The sequence below is a fragment of the Sander lucioperca genome, chromosome 2, assembly GCF_008315115.2.
Source record: "Sander lucioperca isolate FBNREF2018 chromosome 2, SLUC_FBN_1.2, whole genome shotgun sequence".
NCBI lineage: Eukaryota > Metazoa > Chordata > Actinopteri > Perciformes > Percidae > Sander > Sander lucioperca.
In genome coordinates this window covers 46,224,358-46,237,946 of record NC_050174.1, presented here as the reverse complement: position 1 = coordinate 46,237,946, position 13,589 = coordinate 46,224,358, and the positions used below count along the sequence as shown (strand labels likewise).

Sequence of the window (13,589 nt, the reverse complement as noted above, 5' to 3'; positions counted from 1 at the left end):
TGTACTGGCCAGTCGCTATGGATCTAAGAAAGAGCAGGCACTTAGCATAATTAAACTGCATTTAATTTAATTGAAACCTGGGTGTGGGAATCTATAAAGTTATTCCCTGAAAGTGGTATATTGTGTTTTAGGGGGGAGCATATATTGTGGTCTTTGTGACTCAGTGAAATGTATGCGACTTAATTGACTGCATCGATCCAGATCCACGTTTCAATGAATTGGGCATGCAGAGGAAGACCTGCTGGGTAATAGAATAAACGAGGTCAGCCACAGTGCTCACTTTCTCTCTCATTTTATCCTTCTCCTTCTCTCTGTCCTTCCTGCTTTCTTCTCTCTATCTTTTTCTGTAAGTGCTCATTATTAGGCACTGGGCTGTGACTAAGTAATGTTAACTGTTTACAGCTCTGAGTGAATGGAGGGAATGTAAAACTACCCTGAGGAAACCCTGGAGAAGTGAGGTCACTGGAGGCCTGCTATTTTCATCTGCCCTCCCTGTTTCTCATAATAGTTAACTCTTTAATCGGAATAGTCTTATTATGATCTAAACTGGGCCGTATGTTGCTTCCTGTAAGAATAGCACATTTTACTACCGTATGGCATGCCTGCTAAAAATCACATTATAGCGGTATAGGGGTAATCGGACAACAGACACCTATTGAGGACAAGGCTCCTATCTGACAGAACAACCGCATCTACAGCCTCCTTTACAATAACACACAAACAGGGGGGGACAGATAAACCAGCTTGTGGCTGCCATTGCTACACCACAGTAAGCATACTGTGTTCATCATGACTGTGGATGACTCAATAATCAATGAGCAAACAAATGAATACATACATTTTATTTGATAATTCATCAGAAATGAATATAAGTAAATGTAAAGACGTCATTTATTTTATTTCCAGATTACCAACATTTTTAAATGCATTCAATTATTTTGCATTTCATTTATGTTTTTAAATCAGCTATTTATTCATTTATTTCCATAATTATTTCAGCATCTATGTATGCATGTATTTATTTATTGATGAATAAGTCCTCCATATATAACTGCCAGTGATTTCTAAAGCAAACCTTGCAGCCAAAGATTAAAATAATAAAAAAACGTGCATTGCCTTCCTAAGAACTTAAGAATCAGTGTCTGCAGTGGGATGACCTTGAGAAGGCATAGGAAGTGATGTCAGTCACAGGGTAAAATACAGCGCTGAGGGGATTAGGCTATAATCTGTACTAATAGGCTTGCCATATGCATTCAGTCAGGAACCAAAACAACTCCAGCCCATACTCGACTTAATTAATAGCAGCAGGTTACTAAGATATTTGGACAAAGAAGATCTAAAATTGTAGTCCCTGGCTCGTCACATCTTATCCTGGGCGGACACAAATACCCCCTGTGGTTATTCCACTTTGGGTGTGGGTGTGTGCATGTGTGAGTGAATATTCCAATACCGGGTGATAAAACTCTACAGCTTATTCAATACACTCAGAGAAAATAGGTTCCTATTGATCCAAGGGTAGAGCCTAGGAGGTGTGTGCTGGTCTGTATGGGTCTTGAGTGTGAGAACAGCCAATCTCCTCAGGCCTAATCTGATCAGAGTGAGCCAGCAGGAAGGGGACTTTTCTCTAATTACATTACCACACATGATCAGAGAAGGCTGGGGATGCACTGGCTCCAGTATATGTGTCTAACTGCATGTTTTATGGCCATGATCAATTCTACTTCCCTCAACCTCTAGAATGTATTTAATTAAATGTTGACAGCAGCCTCCAGTGACTCATCAATTTTGGTTATTTAAAGGAGAAAGACTGCTTAGTGCTTAGGGGCCGTCTACAAACTACAACACCAAAAAGAGATACAACAAAAATATTTATTAATATAATGATTAAATAAGGTAGTGTCTCCAAACGTACCTCAATTATAACTTGTCTCCTGCTAGTTGTACTACAGCACTTACTTTTAAAAAATAAGCATATGCCTATTTTTGAAAATATTTTTGTATCGCTTTTCGGTGTTGTAGTTTGTAGACGGTCCCTAAGCACTCGTCTTGCCGTCTCACCACCGGAACACCGGAACTAAACAGAGGTATGAATTAGCACAACTTTTATGCATTTCTTTCACATCTACTGCAGCCATATTCACTCGGAAGGAATCAGTTCACATGGCAAGGCACTTGTAATGACATCTCAAACATGTTAAGAGGCTAAAAGCACGTTTAAAACCTGCCCCGTTTCAGTCGCCTGGGTACGAAAGCTAGCAGTAGCATAACTCGGTGTAGGTAACGCCGATTTTTTTCGTTTTTCTTGCTACTGACAGCACTACGTGACAACAAACAACATAGCTACATGTTGAAATCGACCGGAATTCTCTTTTAAAAGAAGAAGAAGAAGAAGAAGAAGAAGAAGAAGAAGAAGAAGAAACTTAATTATTGGTCACATACAATCGTACAGTACAATGTAGTGAAATTCAATCTCTGCATTTAACTCATCCTAAGTATTGGGAGCAATGGACAGCCTCACGCATTTGAGGAGTAAATCGATTTTTGTCATTTACAACAAATTAAACCTTCAGTACGTAAGTGTTTGATATTAATGAACGTCCGTTACATTCAAGCCATTGCCAAATGAGTTGCTACAAAGCTAATTAAGACTATCAGCTCCACAAAACTCTCTCTGTATTTCTCAGTGTGGCTATGTTCAGAAGATTGTGTCGTCCGGCGACTTTCCCACACAGAAACTTGAGCGAAGATAATGACCTCTTCTGAAGAGTCCATTGTGTTTTTTTAATTGTCCATGTCCTCCTTGGCTACTAGCAACTGCGTGGGGGAGGGGTGGGGGCAGCACGCGGTCACAGAAGGCTTGTATCATGTGGACGCGCCGACAGTGTTGTTGTCTTTACTTAGAATTCCTCATGGGGGCGACAGAAACTACGCACTATAGCTTTAAGAAGCAAGGTGAAATGTTTATAATGACAAAGGCAGAATGTATGCATTCTATGTTATGTCTGTCTCATCAGCACAGTATGTCCACATCACACTCTGCACAGGATTCAGTTTCACTCCTCCTTTTACAACCTCTAGCCAGCGTTGAACACAGCCCCTGGGCATCTGTCCAGCTATCAGCTTTTTTCAGTCACTGGAGCGCATAACGTCTGCCTTCTATCAGCCCAAGGTGGCTGTTGCTCTCAGGATCAGCTCTCTGATTGGCACGTGTTGTCACTCTCTGTATTTGTTATGCAACCGTTTGGGGTTGCCCATCCTCCATAAGTCTAGACAAGGCAGGGCTCTGTGAAAGTGACTAAGGAAAATACCAGAAGCTTTGAGACCACTATTCGCATCTCCACCAATCCCACTTTTCCCTGGTTGCTATGCCAACCAGAGTGACATGCAAATTGAAACTTCATGTGTTGTTACCATGGGAATGTGCTCTACAGCATGGCACGAGGACACAGCTAGATTGATGCTAGTTTGCGTCACCAAAGACCTGTGATGAACCTGCAGTCACATATGCTAGATCATGTTCCACAGCCACAGACAGCCGGCAACTGAATCAACAGGAGTGATCTACACTTTTCAAGTGTCAGCCTTCCTCTGAAAAGGGCATGTACGTATTTACTCACATAAATGTCAAAGTAAAGACGTTGTAATAAAACGTGTCTCTCTGCTGAGCCCTACTTTGCTGCCCTGGATTCTGTCACAGCAGTCTGATATGCCCTTGTTTGTCCTGCCATGCTGATAATGCTTGATCTGGGATCTGAGGAATTTATGTGCAGATTAAGTGAGTCTTTGCAAATCAGACAGTCTGTGGTCGACTCTGTGGTTTTTCAACATGATCTCAATCTGTCAGCATATGGGGCCAGTGGGTCAGATGTCACTTTACCACTTTGACCTGCCGCTGCACTGGCCTTCACTGACTGTACAGCTGTTTCCCACACAGAGGAGACAGGATCATGCAGCTGTCAGCTGGTACATAGAAACTCACATCTGGCTATCATAACAGAGACTTTATATCATTGTCTAGTTATCTGGGCTCTTCTTCCTCAATGTTTGCCTGAACTCGAAAATGGCTTGGCCTTAGAGGAAAACATACAATGCACTGGACAACATTTATTTTTGAGAACTTTTTTCTTTGTATTTAAAGTGCTCATATTATGCTAATTTTCAGGTAATTATTATTGCTTATTATTACTAAATAATAATTATATTTAGAGGTTGTACCAGAATAGGTTTACATGGTTTAATTTTCAAAAAACACCATATTTGTCGTACTGCACATTGTTGCAGCTCCACTTTTCACCCTGTGTGTTGAGCTCTCCGTTTTAGCTACAGAGTGAGACATCTCACTTTTGTTCCATCTTTGTTGGGAGTCGCACATGCGTAGTAACTAGGTCAGCACTACAAGCCAGTCAGAAGCAGAGTATGAGCCATGCTAGCAGCTAGGCGAGCATTATAACGTGCGTTACAAAGTGACAAGTTCGTCACGGAAGTAAATGCTGGACTACAATACCACCAATTTGTCAAAAATATTTCCTTTAAGTCTCAAAAGATAGGTCAACATTTTCATCAAATACATTTCTGGAACAATATCAAGCCATTGCACTTTTCTTGGAGGATCAGCTTTATACCAATGCCTTTTTTTGCCAAGTATCTGTCTCTTCCTTGTGAAACCTTCGCAGTGTTCCCTTGGTAGCACAGTTGTTTGGAATGGCATATCCGTCAGTGTCTTGTATGGTTAGTTTTACCATTCATATCTCTGTGCAGATCGGTCCTCAAGTCAAAAAGACAATAGCCACGCCAGCAACAGCCTGTTCACCCTACTGCAGTCTGGCAAGCGATAGCACCAGATTACAGAGCAGCTTCTTTTCTCAGTCTGAGACTCCTTAACTCATCCGCCGTACTCCACCATAAACAAAATAGTTTTTTTTGTCTTAGTTTATTCTTGTGCAGCATAAAGGGACTACAACTTGCATTGCATTGTGCAACCCTGTGTTGTAGAATAACAATACATATAATAATGATTGTAATCAGCCTTGAATCTTGATTTGGTAGTGATACTTAGTGTTGTCTGTGTTACTGTCATATAGCAAGATAATAGAAATATAATATAGCATGTAATGTAGTAAGACAGTATAACATATTAACATAATATAATATGATATGGGACAGTAGAGCAGTGGTTCCCAAAGTGGGGTCCGGGTCCTTGTGGGGGGGTTCCAGGGGGTCCCCAGCAAAAAGGGGAATCATTCATGTATTTTCACTATAATTCCATCCATAAGTAACACAATGACAAAATGTATGACTAACTTGGTAATGGATTTCTAACACTTTCTGTAATAAAACACCTAAAAGCAAAAATCCAATCAGATGGAGGACCCTGGGACAAAATCTTATCAAATGGGGGTCCATAGTCTAATTTGTGCCAGTTTAGGGGCCCTTTATGTAAAAAAATGTGTGAACTACTGGAGGAGAGTATAGTATGGGATACAAGATAAGGTGCAATGTAATAATAATAATAATAATAATACAGTTAATAATATAGTTTAACATAATATAATATAGTGAAGTACAGCAGTATAACTTAGAATATCAAACGTAATATGGTATAGTATAGTATAATATAGTAAAGTAGTCAAGTATGGAATAATATATTATAGTATAATATTAATGAATAATTAAATATATATTAATAATAATAATAAAAATATAATATATATATATATATATATATATATATATATATATATATATATTAAAAATATGTAACAAAGTATATAAATCAGTCCAACGGAGAGGCAATGAATAAGGAGATGTGAGTGTGTGTGTGTGTTTGCTGTTCAGAGTAATGACAGTACTGTATCTATAATACCAAATTCCAATACCTAAGGAGTAAATCTCACCAGCGTCAGTGAGCCAATAAGCATGCAGCATGCTGCTACCAAGATCTGATAATTCTGGTGATTGGCTGTCTAACTTTACACGTTGTAAAGACACGCAGGAAAAACTCTATGTTAGGCACAGAGACGGGGCTCATGCAGTAGGAGCTAAAAAATAAATCAAAAGATGTGTGCCGTAATGTGTAATGTTGTAATTTATTTTTCTTAAAATGGATTTTTTTTTAAATTGGTATAAAAAATGTAGTGTTCAGAAACCAATATCGAAGTGATGGTATTTGTATCGGTACAAGTATGGAAAATAGTTGAACGATACCCAGCCCTACTCCAGACTGTCCTGTTCCAGCCCGACCACCAGGCTGGCCTTCCTTACCAGCTTGTTGAGTCTGCTGGCCTCACCAGCCTTGATGCCGTTACTCAGCACACTGCAGCAAAGAGAAGAGCACTCTAGCTACTAGAAACTGGTAAACAAAATCTGCAGGAGCCTGTTGCACACTCTGAAGGATCTCTGAGTCAGTCTGCTCTGTCCTTTCCTGAAGATGACATCAATGTTGAGAGTACAGTCCAGTCTTGGATGCCAAGGTCCTTGTATAAGTTCACTCCCTCCACTTCCTTCCCCCTGGATGATAACTGGGACAGAGGGCCTCCTGTTCCTCTGGTAGGAAGTAGTCCACCACCAGCTCTTTGGTCTTTGGCTTCAGGCGATTGTTGTTGCACCATGTGATGACGCTCTCTATCAGTCCTCTGTACTCCTCCTCATTGTTTTTGCTGATGAATCCAACAATGGAGGAGTCAGAAATGATTTGAAGGAGGCAGGAACCAGAGTTGAACCAGAAGTCTGAGGTGTAAAGAGTGAAGAGGAATGATGCCCGTACAGTTCCCTGAGGTGCGCTGGTGTTGCTTATCACCACCTCAGAGGCATAGTTATCCACTCTGACACACTGTGGCCTGCCACTGAGGTCGTCCATGATCCAGGTTGTAGGATCAGAGTGCAGTTGCATCGGCAGAAACATTTCTTGAAGGAGGCAGGGCTGGATGGATTTGAAAGCAAGTCGTAGAACATGACTCACACAGTGCTTCCCTGCTTCTCCAGGTGTTAGAGGCAGTAAGTTCAAGGTATAATAATTACAATGATTCGCATAAACTATTTGCAGCCATTATTTAATTAAGCTCTAATTGACATACAGAGAAGAGATTTACTTACTTACAAGTTTGTGGAAATAATTTCACCACTATCTTTATGGTCATTATACAAAACAAGTAATTTCATTATTATGCTATGGCCATATATTACGGTTTTAGTGCTGTGTGCCTTTGGGATGCTTAACATGTGTAGTCCTGTCTGGAATCAACACTGGGAGGTGCGTGATTAATTCAGTTATTGTACTTTGCAGAATATATGACAACTTCTATTACTGTATTTGAAACATTTTGCAAGGAGAACACTTTGAAGTCTATTGATGTTTTTTTCTATTGTAGGAATCACACAGGGTTACTTCCAGAATGCTGCATTATGAGTTACTGTTCAGAGAGTGGTGCTCCAGAACACACACACACACACACAGACTCCAACCACCCCGACCAGCTGTTGAGCCTCCTCACATCTCTCTTTGAACTTCTTGGAATGAGGCAGCAGTGTGTAGTGCCACCTAGAGGCTGTACTTCAGATTGATATTAGTCATCTCAATTTTCACTCAGCACCCAGTGATTGAAAGACAAACCAGAATAACAATAAAAAAATGATGATTTGTACTCAAATATTTGTGGGGATTCGCTTAGAGTTGAGGACTGTTTGCCACAGTAAAAAAAATAAAAAATAATTTGTATTCAATGTGCAGCTCCCTTTCTTACATGTTTTTGACATATTTACTATATGTTTAGTCTCCTCAGTAAGCTGTAAGTAATGAGTGGGTTTAAGGACTTTGCTGTTGCCATGGCAGTGATAATAATGCGAACAGTAGCTTCCTGAGTGCAGCTCTATCCCAATGAAGCTCAGCCAGGCACTGTGTGGCCTGATCCCACCTGTCCAATAAGTGACGATAAGATAACTGATGCACTGAGTCTGCAGCTGGGCTGGATTGCACAAATACCGAGCAGTTGACTATTTGAGGGTTATGACATTTAAAATTGGGCTTTCAGAGGAACAGCTATTAACCGGAACAGACTGGGGAGGGCTGGTTTACAACTCTTATGTCAGTAACACTGAGTACACACTAGTGAACCATATCAGTGTGTTTATGCATGTCTACATGTGTGTCTGTGTGTGCTTAGACTTGCTATCAGAGAATGAGTATCTTGGTAAAGAGCAGCTATGCAATCTTTTTAATTGAACTGAGCAGTTATTATATAACACTTTAACAATGTGTTGTTATGTCAGCATTAACATAAACAATAATTAAAGGAGAACACAACCAATTTTACAGATCTTCTGCATATGTGAAAAGAGTTGTAAAAAGCCTTTAGTTTCTCCAGAGGGAGATGTGTAAAGTCTGAAAAAAGTCCTCAAGTGATTTCACTTGAGGCAGTGTCAGTTTAGTCTCATATTGCCAGACCTTCCTCCACAGCGCTGCGAAGGAGGGTCTGGCTAGTCCACACAGCATTCCGGGATGGGAGAAAAATGTGCTTTGGTTTATTGGCATTTCTTTAAACCAATCTCAATCGTCATGGGTGGCGCTAAGCGCCGGATAGAGCCATGGTGCCGCAGCAAAATAGCCTCAGGAAGGAACTTGTTTTGGTGGAACGTGTACGTTCCAAAGTTGTTTTAGTCGCGCAACAGAAAACTCAGATTGGACAGATAGTCTAGCTAGCTGTCTGGATTTACCCTGCCGAGATCTGAGGAGCAGTCCTCAAATCAACCAGTTTAAAATTCCAACACAAAGAAAGCGGAAGGTAACGGACATCCGGCCGAAACGAGTGTCATCTGGTGGAATTTCCGGCGGCAATGGAGCAATCCTGAGTGGAACGTCGTGGATATACGTAGACTAGTATCAGTTGGGTCTGAGGACTTCAAGTTTTAAAATTGAACAAAATCTGTGGTTGTGACTCAAAAAGAAGACGCTACATTAGCTATAATGCACCAGAATCTTCAACTGAACTGTCGGTGGTCTCACTTGCATTGTGTCAATTTTGACAAACCATCACGAGTACAGTGCTAAATCGAGTACTTTTAAGAGTTTTTAAGAGCAGGCACATGTGGATTCTAAATTTGTCTTACTGACCTGTCTGTCTCCATCCAGGCTGCAGACGTGGAAAGGCAGTTGTCCACTCAGGTCCATTCATTACGGGATGACTTCAGGGAGAAGAGTATGTCTACAAGCCAGCACATGACTCGACTAGAGACTCTACAGGCTGAGGTGAGCTGCTATCAGCACCATTTTTCCCTTTCTATTCATATACTAAATTGTACTTTTCGGAGTGCACACAGCTTCAGCAGTCACACGCCAAAAGCTTAAAAAAAAACAAAAAAAAAAAACTAACTGTTCAAAAGTGCAGCTAGGTACTTCCGATTTCAAGAATAATGTTGCTGTTTGCAGTTATTGGTACTCAGCGAGAAGAGTGCCTAGGGTGACAGCGGATCCAAAGGGAAGTTTAAGCAAGACTATGCTTTTGAAAGAAGTATTAAAGGTCCCATATCGTCATGTCTTTTTCGATTATAAAGCAGGTTAATGTGCTACAAATATATATACTGTGAAATTATCAAAACGCTCAATCCACGCCTTTAAATGAGCCACGAGGACTTCCATACGGTTGTGATGTGAACTATACTATAAATAGGTACAAAGTGCTGCTACAGTGCCGTTACAGTCATTCCCCTCGATATAAGAGCAGACAGGTCTTATTTGGGAGGGTGGCTTAAAGAGAGAGGTGGTAAAACTGAGCGTTTCAGACAGAGGGTCAATACAGGTATATTCAGACAGACAGTATAAGAAAATGAATGTGTTTGTTAAACATTAAAGCATGTAAACATGTTCTAGTAGAAACCCAAAATACAAGTATGAACCTGAAAAGGAGCATGATATGGACCTTTAATAATTTAATTCTTTAGTAATAAAAACACAACCCTTTTCAATTTAATACACTCAGGAGTTTTTGCTACTACAGTTTTTTGCTTACTCAGTCTGGTATGACCAGGAGCTAATGGTGGCTAATATTAGCTAACGTTAGATAGATATTACTGGGTAACTGACTTTACCAAGGCATCTTATTATGACTCTTTTCTACTTGTGTTGCTGTTGTATTATGTTTACTGCTAAAGGCAAAAGGTACATGGCCTCGCTTTAAAGTCAATGTTTTTGGTAAATAATAAGTGGAATACAATCCCAGTAAAGGGAAACTTTACTGCTTCCAACATAGCATCCTATTGGATGGTTTTCTCTTCTCACCCACCATGCAGTGTTTATTCTGTTAGGGCAGTAGTGGGATTACTCTCAAACTACTTTTCCTCTCTTTCTGTAATCTTTATCTTTATCTCTCTCCTCACCCATTCCTCTTCCCTTTACCCTCCTTCCCTCTTGGTTGGAGCAGCAAGGGCTAGAAGTGAGTGGTTACCGAACGCTGTCTGTCTGCCAGACTGCATGCTGCATGTAACGTCTTGTAAAATAATAGAAACAAGGATTGCACCATTGTTTTCTTTTGAATTTGCAATTGCACCTCCTCTGTCCAATTAAATGAGTTGATGATAGGCCAAAGTACTGTTATTTCATAGGGTAGATTATTGAATCTCACGCTGATTAAAATACTTAAAACTTAAGACAAACACCTCAGCATTTTACATTTAATGTTGTATAATGTTAAAAAAACGTATGTTGTCACCTAAATTATGTAGCTATTTTGACATTTCCATATGCTTTTGGCAATCCCTGTTTCATGAGATTAAGCATGAAAAACATGCTTGGTTGTCAGAGCTTGAGTTGTGTTGTGATGTCAGCTGTGTCATGTATGATATCAGCCAGAAAAGTCATGAATAAAGGTACTGTTAGAGCACAACAACAAATCAGTTTTCCCCGTAGCTTCACTTCAAAGTCAGGCAGAAAACACCCAGACTGCAGAGCCTGTGCTATAATTGGGAGAAAAGGCAACCGCTCTATATTTAGCTGAGATACTGCAATGTCTGGGTGCTCCCACTTTTCCAACGCTTTGCTTTTGTATGACATGTGCTGATGACTAACGGCTTTTTGCCCTATATGTGTGAAGACAGAGACTATAGCAGCCCCGAAATATCCACAACCTGGAAATGCGGATGCTCATATGATAATAAAAACAACTGATCCGCATGTAAGCCTCCACACTGTCAAGTAGGTTACCAGATGTAGGTCAAAAGCAGGAGGGATAAAAATGAAGAACTGATGTTTGTTTAATGGGGAAAGCTGCTCAGGCAGCTAAAAGGGGATACAATTCATAAGGAACATGTGTTGCTGCAATGCTAGCCTTCCATAGAAGGCCATTACACATGCATGGTAAGGGGGCATGCTGATATCAAGCTTTGTGGGGACGCTAACATATCGCCAAGACATTCCTGAAGACGAGGGTGGCAACTTACGCCTACACCCGTGCTAGGCAACAGACATTCTTTAGGCCAGTGGGAGTACTTTTTAATCTTGAATAAGAGCCCAGCTTGCCTCAGAGTCAGGAAAACAACCACATTTAACTGCCCATCTGTCCGCTATCCACCAGGTAATCGAAACAATCCTCAGTTTCAACAATTAATGCCTATTTTTCAGCGGCGCAGTAACTAACTGGTGCTGTTTGACACGTTAGATTAAGATGCTGTCGGAGAGGAAGATGGAGCTGGAGCGCCGCGTGAACGCCATGCTGGAGGAGAATGAGCTGCTGCAAAATACAGTGGAGGACCTCCGAGAGAGGACGCTGGTGTTGGAGAGGCAGTCTCACACGAAGGACCTACAGGTACAGACACATGAACAAAGCTCTGTTAGATATGGAATCTTTGAGGAATATCTACTACCTCTGTAGACACTGTGTGTAAATTACCTTCTACATTGCTGTTTTTATTGATGACACACTACAAGGAGTCAACGGACCCATCAGACCTCTACAGGTGCTTCCTGTATACTTTGCGCTGTTAAGTCACAGTTATGCCTCCTCTGGTGTGTGTCCAGTTACGGCAGAGCCAGCTTGAGCTTCAGGAGGTTCAGATGTCCCACAGACAGCTGACTGCTCAGCTGGAGGAGCTGACGGAGGAGCACAGCCTCCATGGCCTCACCCCGCACCCGTCCAGCTTGCTGTGTGAGATAGAACAGAGCATGGAGCAGGAGGAGCAGGAGCAGGAGAGAGAGCAGGTAATTACTGTCAGGCCCCGATCTAGGCATAGGCATTCTAGGCACGTGCCTTGGCCTCTGGCACTAGTTTTTGCCCGGTAAAGGCCAATTTATGCATCTGCGTTAAATCGGCACCATAGGTACGTGGAGATACAGACCCTACGCCGTAGCCTGACGTGCATCTCTCAAAAAATGTCACACATCGCAGCGATGCACGTCGCTCAGCCTTGGCTTGGTAGCGTTGCATTTCCCCCTACTTATTTCCTGGTTCTCCTTCTCCATAAACAACATGAAATCAAGGAGACGGTTAACTTTTCCTGCTACAGCTTCCTCACCGTGGTCAGAAAACACAGGAGAGACACTTTGTTTCTCTCATTATGACTCTAGAGTCGGTACTCGCTCCGAAGCTAATCACCATCACTCTCTCACTCTCTGTACCACACACTCACAAATGCCGGCCCTGCTATTATCTTAAAGAGATCGATGCACACACCAACACACAAGTGTAAACTCCAGGCCACTAACGTAGGCTACGGAGAAAGCTCTGCGTGGAGCCTCCGCAGAACCATAAATCAGACTTAAGAGGGAAAAGTCAAAATATATATATATATATATATATATATATATATATATATATATATATATATATATATATATATATATATGTTTTCCAATCTAACACTTCATTTAAACTTATATTATTATATTGTTTTAAAAAAAAAAATACAGTAAAGTAAAAAACGTTCACTCAGTTGTGGGAACATTTGTTATATCGGTTATGTATATTAGCTAGCCATAACGATTACACTACTACTTTTCTGGGATGCTTTCGGGTGCAGCAAAGTGGGGAAAAAAAAGAAGATAAAGAAAAACGACAAAGAGGGTCTTTACAAAAGTTTCTCTCAGGCCCTTTAAATAAGCCTAAATTAGATGCATTAAAATACAAACGTACCTATATAAATACATTTGCATAATAATCATGTGGCAGTTCAAAAGTAATCTTGTTTATTCACCAAATAACAAAGTATCCATTTGGAGGTGGCAGTATGCCGAGTGTAATCTTTCCATTTAATCCGGCTCTGGTTACTGCAGGATTGTATTTGATTGAAAAGACCTCTAAAACTACTGTCAAATACTTTGCTGTGCTTTTCTAAACACTCTTTCCCCTGCTCGTCCGTTTAGCTGCGTCTTCAGCTATGGGAGGCCTACTGTGAAGTTCGCTCGCTCTGCTCCCATCTCCGGGGAAATGACGTCACAGATTCGGCGCTGTCCACTGACTCTTCCATGGACGAGTCCTCCGAGACGTCCTCAGCCAAGGATGTGCCTACTGGGAGCCTCCACACCAGCCTGCTAGAGCTACGGAGGCTCACACAGAATCTGCTGGATGGCAACGAGTCCACGGTAATGAACAACACACTGGCAACTA

The 13,589-nt window shown here is 41.1% G+C and overlaps 1 protein-coding gene across 3 annotated transcripts in view; it reads left to right on the top strand.

Moving 5' to 3' along the window:
* The window catches only part of bicdl1 (BICD family like cargo adaptor 1), a 31,622-nt gene that overhangs the window by 4,484 nt on the left and 13,549 nt on the right, over positions 1 to 13,589 (top strand). For 2 of the 3 annotated variants that reach the window (XR_004105401.2, XM_031302226.2), the window contains exons 3-7: positions 9,125 to 9,241; positions 10,413 to 10,424; positions 11,646 to 11,792; positions 12,005 to 12,184; positions 13,346 to 13,564. Coding sequence is in view for 2 of the 3 variants with exons in the window: in XM_031302226.2 (XP_031158086.1) it covers positions 9,125 to 9,241; positions 10,413 to 10,424; positions 11,646 to 11,792; positions 12,005 to 12,184; positions 13,346 to 13,564 (675 nt within the window). In the remaining variant the exon portion in view is untranslated. The remainder of the gene's footprint in view (positions 1 to 9,124; positions 9,242 to 10,412; positions 10,425 to 11,645; positions 11,793 to 12,004; positions 12,185 to 13,345; positions 13,565 to 13,589) is intronic. The other variant, XM_031302227.2, reaches the window with a different exon arrangement.